The sequence below is a fragment of the Octopus sinensis genome, linkage group LG16 (assembly GCF_006345805.1).
Source record: "Octopus sinensis linkage group LG16, ASM634580v1, whole genome shotgun sequence".
In the NCBI taxonomy this organism is placed as follows: Eukaryota; Metazoa; Mollusca; class Cephalopoda; order Octopoda; family Octopodidae; genus Octopus; species Octopus sinensis.
In genome coordinates this window covers 5,506,701-5,518,703 of record NC_043012.1, presented here as the reverse complement: position 1 = coordinate 5,518,703, position 12,003 = coordinate 5,506,701, and the positions used below count along the sequence as shown (strand labels likewise).

At 37.9% G+C, this 12,003-nt stretch overlaps 1 protein-coding gene across 4 annotated transcripts in view; it reads left to right on the top strand.

The window, feature by feature from the left end:
* Positions 1 to 9,265, top strand: part of LOC115220266 (chromodomain-helicase-DNA-binding protein 1) — a 108,748-nt gene extending 99,483 nt beyond the window's left edge. For all 4 annotated transcript variants that reach the window (XM_036509862.1, XM_029790373.2, XM_029790375.2 and 1 more), the window contains 5 exons: positions 2,128 to 2,258; positions 3,683 to 3,883; positions 5,343 to 5,432; positions 7,504 to 7,662; positions 9,001 to 9,265. In XM_036509862.1, coding sequence (XP_036365755.1) covers positions 2,128 to 2,258; positions 3,683 to 3,883; positions 5,343 to 5,432; positions 7,504 to 7,662; positions 9,001 to 9,127 — 708 coding nt within the window. In that variant the 3' untranslated portion in view covers positions 9,128 to 9,265. The remainder of the gene's footprint in view (positions 1 to 2,127; positions 2,259 to 3,682; positions 3,884 to 5,342; positions 5,433 to 7,503; positions 7,663 to 9,000) is intronic.
* Positions 9,266 to 12,003: the final 2,738 nt, after the last annotated feature.

Here is a 12,003-nt window from a genome sequence, read left to right as displayed (position 1 = left end):
GACAAACAAGGACAGACAAACAGATTAAGTCGATTATATCGATCCCGAAAGGATGAAAGGCAAAGTCAACCTTGGTGGAATTTGAACTCAGAACGTTGCGGCAGACGAAATATTGCTAAGCATTTCGCCCGGTGTGCCAATGATTCTGCCAGCTTGCTGCCTTTCTGAGTTCAAATTCTGCTGAGGTCGACTTTGCTGTTCATCCTTTCAGGGTCGATAAATTAAGTACCAGTTGCATACTGGGGTCGATCTAATCAACTGCTGCCCCCATCCCCCAAAATTTCGGACCTTGTGCCTAGAGTAGAAAAGAATCTATATTAACGTGAAATATTTTGTCCATTTTACAATCAAAGCAACCAGATCTGGCCTGTCACACCTACCTTACAATGTCATTCTAAAAATAAATAACATCACCAAAATCTTGAAGTTATGAGATAATGCATGATTAATTCAAAACTGTGCATAACCATGCATGCCATTTAACAGAGTAATCTGAATGCTAAAGGATTGAAGCAACATTTCTCAACCAGGTTCCATGAAAAAGAGTGAGATAAAGCCTTGTGAGTGGGTTTGGTGGGTGGAGACTGAAAGAAACTCATTGCATATGCATGCATATGTGGTCGATGCCAGCCCCCTCTGGCTCACGTGCCGGTGGCATGTAAAAAACACCATCCAAATGTGGTTGAAGCCAGCCCCCTCTGGCCCCTGTGCCGGTGACATGTAAAAAGTACTCACTACACTCTCGGAGAGGTTGGCGTTAGGAAGGGCATCCAGCTGTAGAAACAATGCCAGATCAGATTGGAGCCTTGTGCGGCCTCCTGGCCTCAGTTGAACCATCCAACCCTTGCCAGCATGGAAAATGGATGTTAAACGATGATGATGATGATATATATATATATCTACACTCATGGAGTGGTTGGCGTTAGGAAGGGCATCCAGCCGTAGAAACATTGCCAGATCAGACTGGGCCTGGTGCAGCCTTCTGGCTTCCCAGACCCCAGTTGAACCGTCCAACCCATGCCAGCATGGAAAGCGGATGCTAAACGAGGATGATGATGATATATATATTATATATTATATATATATATATATATATATATATATATTACTACGATGATCGGTTTTGACTGAAGACTGAGGGGTTCGAATGTCCTGTCAATGTTTGTTGTATCGTCTTCTATGAGTATGCGTTTGTCCATGTTGTATTTTCTACATACCTTAACATATATTCAGGCGCCCCGTACCCCTTTATCAAATGTGAACACATATTCTTAATAATTGGTAGACTCTCTGTTTGTCTCTCTCTCTCTTCATTTTTACTTCTCTCTATCATCTTCTCTTTCCTCTGATCCTTTGGTCTAGTTTCCACTACCTCCTATTTCTTTGTCTCGCTCTGCACTCACAGGTCATTCTTCGACACCCATCCCTTCTCCTCTCTGTTCTTCTTTCTCTCTCTTCTCTCTTTGTGTGCGTTTTGTCCCCCTTTCTCTCTTCTCTTTCTTTCTTTTCCCTCTTCTTGTCACGTGACTGTTGGCCGAAATCTGCCTTTCAGCTCCTGACCCTCGTCGTGTAACATCGTGTTCTTCGTCCGCCGATATAAGGCTTTTTCCAATGCGCCAGAGAGAAAAAATTTGTTTGCTTGTTATCAGTCGTAAGACACTTGTTGTTTTCACCGTTAATGCTTCTGTATTTCATGTTTCTGTATTCCATTATTGTTTGTTTTTTTTTTTATATCTGTCCCTTTTGCTGTCCTGGGTGTCGTATGCATTCGATCCTTCTTCAGGAAATCTACGCTTCCAGCTTAGTTTTTCTTGGAGGGCTGCCGTGATCAGTAATGCAGATTAATCAGCCGAAATTAATACGAGATCCGGTTCTGACTGAAGACTGAGGGGTTCGAATGTCCTGTCCATGTTTGTTGTATCGTATTCTATGAGTTATGCGTTTATGTCCATGTTGTATTTTCTACATACTTAATATATATATATAATATATATATATACATATAAACACACACACACACACACACACACACAACACACACACACCCACACACAATACAGTACCTAATTTGTGTAGATGATGATGTTTATGTACAATATTATGTATCCTCTTTTTTTTATTGTTTAGAAACCCAAGTTTCCTGAAAACAAACAATTATCCAACTACAAAATTGCAAAACGGCCGCATGTTCAAAATGAGCGGAAAGATGGTAGCAAACGGTATGGTTCTGATCACTGGGGTGACAAAAGCCGAGACAGGTAGGCTACTAACACTCTTTCTCTTTCACTCTCTCTTTTCCTCACAAACACATATATATCTATGTATATAGTCAATTCTTTGATGGATTTCTGCTATCCAATTGACACGCCAAATATCTGTTAATGTGATTGATATTCTATTGTATTAAGGATCCACAAGCTTGTTATTAGCCCCCAGGTCAGTCCTAATGAAATGCCTTTCAATTGTAACCGTTCTCTCATTTTTTTCAAGCATGGTGTTTCTAGAATTCGTTTTCAATGCGCAGCTTCTTTTCTTAAGATATGAAGGTACAATCTGAGTTTAATTTGGCTGCTGTTTTTACTATGTTAAGCAACCATGTAATGGTGCATCTCCCATACCTGATCTAACCCATGTTAGCATAGAAAAACAGCTATCAAACAAACAAACGAGAGCGCAGCTGTGCGAATGAGATTAAGAGGTAGGAGTTCAGAGAGTTCCTACCTCTGCTGGCAACAAAGGGCCTATCTCTCAGAGTGAAAGGCAGATTGTATGATGCCTTTGTGCAAACAGGTATGCTACATGGCAGTGAAACATGGGCTGTGACAGCTGAGGACATGTGTAGGCTTGAAAGAAATGAAGCCAGCATGCTTTGCTGGATGTGCAATGACAGTGAGCATGTTCAACAGCATGTAAGCATCTTGAGAGAAAAATTAAGCTTAAGAAGCATTAGGTGTGGTGTGCAAGAGAGACGACTGCACTGTTATAGCCATGTGATGCGTATGGACGAGGACAGCTGTAAAAAAGTGCTGATCTGTAACTGTGGAAGGCACCTGTGGTAGAGGTAGACCCAGGAAGACATGGGATGAGGTAGTGAAGCGTGACAGACCTTTGGCAGTATGCTGTGTTTGAGAAGACCTGTCAAGCCAAGTGAAATTGTAGTCATGGATGATGCTGGTTTCATGTAATTGGCACGTTAAGAGCACCTTTCAAGCGTTCGGCCTCACATTGGTGAGTTCCTTTCGAGCATTGGGCCTCATGGAGGCATAGTGGCTGAGTTTCTTTCGAGTGTTGGGCCTTTTGGAGGCAATAACTGAGACCTTTGGCATTATGTTGTGCTTGTGGCACCCAAGGTGCCACACAGAGGGACTGAACTCTGAACCATTTAGTTGGAAAGCAAATTTCTTACCACATAAGCATACTTGATAACTGAACAAAATTTATATGGAATGGAAATACCTTGTGTTATTTAATTCATTCCTAGTGACATTCTTCTATGGCAAATCAATTTAGCTTTTAGTCCTGTATGAGGCTAATAAAATGGCTTCTAGACGAAAACTTTTATATGCAATCCATTAATTGAAATCTGTGAAAAGATTAAAGAAAATAATAAGCACCAATTTATTGTTGAAAGTGTTCAAACTATGTTGTATCTAAATGAGTTTACTTTTTTTTTTTTCCACAGCACATCTTCTCACAGCAATGGTCCATGGCATAGTTCTTCCAATTCTAATATAAATCATCCAACATCATTCCGTAATTTATTAGGTAATTCCGGAAGAGAATCGAATCGTCATGATTCTCTTCAATCCAACATGAATCCACACCCAGAAAGATGGCAGCATTCTAGTCCTTTATCGAGGACTGGGGATCAGAAAAGAAACAGGTATGTATGAGTTTAAGTTGTTGTTGGATACCTTTAGGAGAGAAGTAACTTGGGAGTAACTCGGCTGATGTTAAATGATGATGATGATGATGATATATATATATATATATATATATATATATATCAAAAGAGGGCGAGAGACACACCCTACACACATCGAAGATGTACTTGCTTGGTTAGGGATTTGATCCGAGTCCTAGTGTTGAAATTAAAATGATTGCAGCACAGAAGACACATATTAGCCATTCAGAAAATGCACAAAAACCTTTCGACATCATTTTCACATTTCTTCCACGAGGTTGCAGTTAGTATGATAAAAATACTGACCCAAAAACAAATGAATGTTTAAGTGTAGTTAACAATTTTTATGGTTTTCAATGAATAAATATGTGCGACCATACTAATATGTATATATAGGGCCTCACTGAGGGGATGGACTTTCAGATGTAGGGTCCCACAGATGGGATGACAAGTGTATGAGACTCCTGCTGGTTTGTTGTGTTTGAGAATACACATCAAGCTAAATAAAATTGGGGTTGTCCTTGTGCACAGGCATGTCCTCTGCATCCCAGTATTCCATCTATTCAGTTGGTGCATAATTATTGCAGTATTTTTTCAATAAATTTTATTCAACAAAAACAATAACAACATTTAACAAAAACATCTTTAAATGATTATTCCTGAACATATTCACCATCTACTTCAATTTCTGCTGGGGTTTTGTTTAAATTTTTGTTGAATAAAATTTTTTAAAAAACCGCCATAATTATGCACCAACCTAATAGCTGTAGAAACTATGCCAAACAGACTTGAAGTCCAGGCAGCTCCTCAGTGAACCAGCTCCTGTCGAACTGTCCAACCCATGCCAGCATGGAAAATGGACATATAAAAAGAAAGATAAAGATCCACAAAAATAAGTACACTATCACAATCATCCACCTTAACAAACAAATTCAGTTATATCAAGATAAAGAGGGTTAAACAGGTAGGAGTTGCTCTTCTTTCTCCCTTTGTATAATTCCTTTCTCTCTTCCGATTCACTCTCTTTTTCTGTCTCTCTTGTCTTTTGACTGCTGCCCTGCAAGAGCATCAGCTCCAGTACTTCATCTGATACTTATTTTATCAATTGACTAAGTCCACCTGATTATAAAGGTGTAACTCCGATATAAAATGCTTTAAAATATTGGTGTTTGATGTGTTGACTTAATCATGAAAACCTCTTGTCAACACACACACACACACACATGATGGGCTTCTGCACAGATTCTGTTTACCAAAGTTCAAAGTATTGATCAGCCTGAGGCTATGACTGGAAACACTTATCCAAGATGCCATGCAGAAGAATTGATCTTGGAACCATGTGCCTGTGAAGTAAACCTCTTAACCCCTGCTCAGTTATTTAATTAACATTCAGTTGTTTTAGATTTGTGACTTCATCCAGATACTGTTCGTATTGCAGGTATGACAGTGGCTCAAGTACTTACAACAGAGTGTCACATTCTCAGCCCGACATGTATCGAGGATATCATGGGAGTGACCATCACCACAGGTTGGTATTCTTTAACTTCTGCGTTTCTAACTCCACCCTCACAATTTAATATCCATTATGTCTTTTTTTCCCCATCTTTCAGTATGTGAGTTCTGCATGTTTTCTTATGAATATGGTGCATTGCTTTATCTGTGTTCTGCACGGCATTTGCTTTTGGTCACATAAGTGCTTGCTTGCTTATGAATGCCCATCATATTTGAAAATGGCCACCTTTCCTTCAAAGACACAACTTCAAAGCTGCTTGAGATCAGAGAATTACAACTGCTACAATCCATGTGCCTTCAAAAACATGGAAGCTACATTATTTTATCATCACAGATGTCTGTTATAGTATGAGCATGAGGAAACACTCGCTCCCTAAATTCATGTCAGTATTTATAGTTGCAGAATTGTCCAGTTTGTCTTGGTGTGTTCTAAATTGTCACTACCACCACCACCACCACCATCATCATCATCATCATCATCATCATCATCATCATCATTGCTGGTCTGTTTTGGATTAGACTGCAATACAGCATCCTCAGTCTGTAAAGTTCTGAGTTCTCAGATCTGATTTAATTGTTTCTTGGTTTATCTGTGTTGAGTACCTCTATCTTTTTACCCATCATACACCATTCATTTATGAGTTCAAACCAATCATCATCATCATTGTTTAACGTCCTTTCTCCATGCTAGCATGGGTTGGACGGTTCGACCGGGGTCTGGGAAGCCAGAAGGCTGCACCAAGCCCAGTCTGATCTGGCAGTGTTTCTACCGCCGGATGCCCTTCCTAATGCCAACCACTCCGTGAGTGTAGTGGGTGCATTTTACATGCCACCGGCACAGGTGCCAGGCGAGGCTGGCAATGGCCACGATCGGATTGGTGCTTTTTACGTGCCACCGGCACGGAAACCAGTCAAGGCGGCGCTGGCATTGGCCACGTTCGGATGGTGCTTTTTACGTGCCACCGGCACAGGGATCACAACTGCAGTTTCCATTGATTTTGATGTCGGTGTACTTGACTCAATGGATTTCCTCAAGCACAGGGTCGAAACGGTGTTTCTTTACTTGCCACCTGCACAGTTGTCATATTCATACATATCAACAAATGATTTTATCAAATTCATTCTTTGCACTTAGTCAGTTCCACATTTTAATATTGTATTTGCAACAGATTATACTTAAATCCTATAATTTACAGCCATACTAGGGGTCATAGTGTTTGCATTTTGTACAGAAAGAGAGAACAGAATTAGTAGATGTGTAATCATGTGAGAACATGGTAATTAAAGATTAGTGGAGGATTACTTTGAATCTAATTAGTTTTTATGGTTTTGCTGAAATGTGTTTAGTCTTTAATTCTGGTATTGTAAGAATGTCTGAATATCTCTTCAAACTTAGTACTGAGTCATTCTCTCTTTTATTTATTCGTTTACTAAATGAATTTGGTATTTTGTTCAAGAGGGCAGTATTCTTTCCATATGACTACTTGTTTTTCTGCTAATCAAGGATAACCCTGTATGTTGCTCAAAGCATAATGCAACATTAGTGCGAATAACAAATTTGCAGCTCATCATCTGAGGGGTTTGTCACTTACACCAAAGGTTCTCAATGGGGACCATATGGAGCTTGAGGGGGAGCGTTTTGGAGCACTCATTTCATAGCCAACACGTTGATCTTATAAGTGCCACATGGTGGAAATTATTGCAGTTACCAAACTTTCAATTCATTATTTCGTTTTTCTCTTTTTGCATTTTAATTTGTGCATCTGTACTCCCGACTGTAAAGCGCATATGTAAAACAGCGTCCTTTATTTTTTAATCATTATCTGCTAATATCAAAATAAGTCGTATATTGAAAAATAAAAGTATTTTTTGTGGCGGGGGGGTCATTTGTGACTCCAAGTGTTAAAAGGGAGCTTTGGCCAAAATAGGTTGAGAACCTTTGAATCAAAGCTATTAAAGCTTATCTAGTTATGTATTGGTCAGCCCACCCCACCCCATTGTTTTTCATTTATTGCTTTTCCACTTGAAACAAGTTAATGGTGTTCTGCTTGACATTTAAAACACTCTTTTGATGTTTCTGTTTGCAGATTCAATCATGATCGGCGAGATCGTGACCATGTATCATTCCAGAGCAGTAATTCGAGCTACAGTTCCCACAACAGATTTGACTCTCACAATCGGAGTGGAGATTTCAGGTACCACCACAGGTCCGACTTCAAACATCACTCTGATCGCAGTGATAAAAGGTGAGTTATGAGCAAAACAAATACAAACCTATAAAAATTACATCTGAAACATTTGTAAAGGTTTTTTTGAAAATACATCAACCTTTGACTGACTTAAATTTCCCTTTTCACTTAACATTAGATGTTAGTGTATTTATCTGTATGAGATGGAAATAGTTTTTGTGGCTTATTCAGTGGAGAAAGAACAGTGTCACTGGTCAGTCATGAAAGCTGGAGTAGGGAGTAATAGGAGAGAGAGAGATTGATGGATAGCTTTAAAGATAGGCGAAAGAATAATGAGTGAGAGCAAGTGATGAGGTAGGGAGTGGTGGGAGAGAGAGATACTGACATGTTTATTAAAATTGTCAGCCATGATTATGAAGTTGTTGTCAGTTGTTATTGAAGCAGTCTGAAAGAGGGCTTGTCTAATAGTCCTGATTCTTATTCACATTATAAACTTTTCAGGGTGGCAAGCTGGCAGAATCGTTAGGATGCTGGGTGAAATGCCTAACGGTATTTCATCTGCCGTTGCATTCTGAGTTCAAATTCTGCCGAGGTCGACTTTGCCTTTCATCTTTTCGGGGTCGATTAAATAAGTACCAGTTATGCACTGGAGTCGATGTAATCGACTTAATCCCTTTGTCTGTCCTTGTTTCTCCTCTCTGTGTCTAGCCCCCTGTGGGCAATAAAGAAATAATTATAAATTTTTCAAGTGTGTTGTCTATGTTTAATCAGTCTTTCACGCATCTCGACCTCTTCAGTTACTTTTCTCCGACAACAACATTCTTACTCTGCTCACACTTTCACTGTTACCCATCTGCAAGAATTTGTCTGTGTGTACCTTGTTTGTGAGGAGTCTGGCCAAGATTTCCCCTCAATCTTACCTCTTATTTACAACATACACCTACTCATCTTCACTCCAGCATCTATAATCTCTACAGAGCTATCTTTTATCACACCAACATTGATCATGGCTACCCTAAAGTTTTGCGCTTAATAAGGTAAAGGATCGATAGTTTGTTGTTGGTTTTCTCAATCAGAAAGTAAAAGAGTTTCTGTAATTGTTTGGGCCTTCGCACATTGCTAGATGTTTGTACAGAATGAATTACTGCTGCTGCTGCTATGATGATGAAAGGTACAAAGAATATTTGGGATCAACCTTCTGTGGAATACAGTCAAATGGTTGATATGTATAGAAGGTTTGCCAAGATATTGTGACTCTTATAAAATACCATTCTGTGGCACCTGTTTAGGGTTGGCTTGATACTATAATTTTTGCTGAAAACCAGAAAATCTGTCTGTCTCTGTGTTTCTTTCTCATACCATTTGTTAATACTTTCGTTTTTGTTCTTGTTGCAGCCACGTGCCATATCAAGAGAGGAAACGGCGAAGTGATGATCGTAAAGACTACCACTCCAGCAAAGAGAGAAAACTAGACATGCCTCCTCGTTCACAGACGTCACAGGATTCCAAACCACATAACTGAAGCCTTCGATTCAGCATTTCTTGTAAAATATATTTCCGTTGCTTTTCCTAAGGAATTAATAACAGGCAATACAAGACTTCGGTTCAGAGGCACTGACCTGGATGAATCCTTTCATCTCAATGGGGGGGGGGGGGGGAATTAATAATAATAAAAAAAAAGCAAAACAAAACAAAGACACTGGTCATTTCATACACACATACACATTCAAAATATGCATAACATGCACGTGCATACGCAAAACATATCTCTCTTTACTTGGCTGTGGATGTCTTTGGCATCATTGGACCCCATCCCCATCCTATCCCCCCAACACCCACCAAAACTAGTTCCAACAGATACTCGAACCTTCTTGGGAAAGTTGTGTTACCAAAAAAACGTCTTTGGACCTGTTTACCAGTGAAATCTGCTGCTTCTATTACACATCTTCACACTTGTGTTGTTTCCATTTAGACAGAACTTTGATTGTGTGTAGTTGCAGACTAATGGTGCATATGCTGTTTAGCACACACATTAAAAAAAACACACACACACATACATTAATATACATATGCCATATGCAAACATGCTTACCTATGTATATATATATATATATATATATATATATGAGTTATTGACTCATGCAAATGTACATATGTGTGTGTCCACATTCACCTGTGTACACAACACAGAATATTCTCTCAAATGTGTACATATTCTTATATGTTGTGTGCTCTGGAGTAAATTGCCTTTTTGATTTTTCCTTGCTGACATTAATATTGAATGTGCACATGTTCACCCTCTCTCTCTCTCTTGTGCAGGCTGGTGATGTACAAGCATTCTTGGATTTGAAATCAGTCTGTACAATTCTTCACTTGGAATATTATTTGAATTTTTTTTTTTTCTTTTGCAAACTATGTTGCATATTTCAGACTGAAGTTTTAACCTAACCTCTAATTTATTCCATTTTTAACAAGAAAGAAACAATTGCATTGCTGCCCTATTATTCTTCCAAATGTTATATGTATGGTATGTGTGTGTGTGTGTGTGTATTACATATATGTGTGTGTGTGTATATATATATATATATATATATATATATATATATGCATGTATATGTGTGTGTGTGTGTATGTATGTAAATAAAACAAAATTTGAAGAAAAAAAGAGAGAACATATGTAGAACAACCAAAAGTTGTTCATGTAAAAAAAACAAGAATTATACTGTAACTATCTAACAATTTTTCACCATCCGAAAGAACATGTATTATTATTATTATTATTATTATTATCATTATTATCATTATTATTATTACTACTATTACTACTACTATTATTGTTGTTGAGGGTGTTGGAGGTGGTGAGATAGATGAATGTGAGCTACAAAACAGCTGATTTGACACCTGAAAGCAGAAGGAAGCAAAGACAAAAGTTATTTTCTAAATCTAGGAGACTCTTTTAATGCTGCACTCCTCAGTATACCTTGTCTTTTTTTTTTGTTTGTTTTGTTTTTTCTTTTCAATATTTCAGTTGGATTCTTGAATCAAATACCACATAAAATAGCTGAAAACTTTCCAAATATATGAAACAAGAAATATATATATAAAAAAAATGGTTAAAAAAAGAAGGAAATGTACAGAGCACCAACAAAATAATGCTGAAAGTATAAATAAATGTAAAGAAAAAAAAATATATGCACTGCCCCCCATTTTCTCCAAAAACCTTCATAGGCAAAGGGAACATCCCCCCCCGTCTTTCATTATATTATTATTATTATTTATGCAATGCAGATGTGTAAAAAAAGGCAAAGGCATTTCAGTTTTGTCTGTATAGTTTGTGGTTGGAGGTTTAAATCATTTTTTTTCTTCTTCTTTTCACTCACCAACTCAGTTCAGGTTTGTGGGTGATTTAAACAAGATGAGAGCCGCTGCGCTTTGAAATGCGAGGAGTTTACTACTGTTGTGCCAAGCGTATCAAACGCAGAATATGTAGATAACATGCAAGGAAAATCCCCCCCTCCAACAACAACAACAACAACAACCCCAAAATCCAAACCCAATGCTACTGTGATCTCTTAAACAAGTTTCATATATAATGTGTGTGTGTGTGTCTCTCTCTATATATATATGTGTATGTGTGTATATATATATATATATATATATATATATACATACATATATGACTACTGTTTCATCAAATGTCTAAAAAGCCTATAGTTTGTCTAGCCTTTGTATATTCTGAGACTTTGGCTAAATAATAATAATAATAATTTCTGACTGATACATTTCCCTCACTTTCACCCCTGTACTCTCTCTCTCTCTCTCTCTCTCTTTATCCATTTTCACTCTTGTGCAAAGAAAATTTTTATTCCCCACCTTCCCGCCTCCTTTTATCTTGCAAACAAACGGAATCGGTGACTTAGGCAATGCATAAATACTGTCTCTGTGATGGGATACGTGCGGCTGCTGTCTGCGAGGACCTGTGCAAATTCTATTTCCGTTGCTTGCCTAACATACCGTTCTTCTGCTTCTGTCATCACTTTTACTTTACAAATCTCTCCACTTATATTTGTTCACTACACTGGAGTTTCTATATCTCAACCATTCTCCTGTCATGGAATGCTACAAAAAAAATATATATATATATATATATATACACATATATAAAAAAGCAACAATAATAAAAGGAAGGAAAACAATTTTTTTTTCTTTTTGTACAATTGGTACCACTCACAAAAGAGCAGAAACACTAACATGAAAATCGCAAACAAACAAAACATCAAATGTGAAACACATGTTAAAATTTCACATAATTTACAGAAAATTCCTGGCTGTGCTTAAACATTTTACCAAATTCTATAAACATTGAATATTGAACTACTGGAAAATATTTCCAAAAAG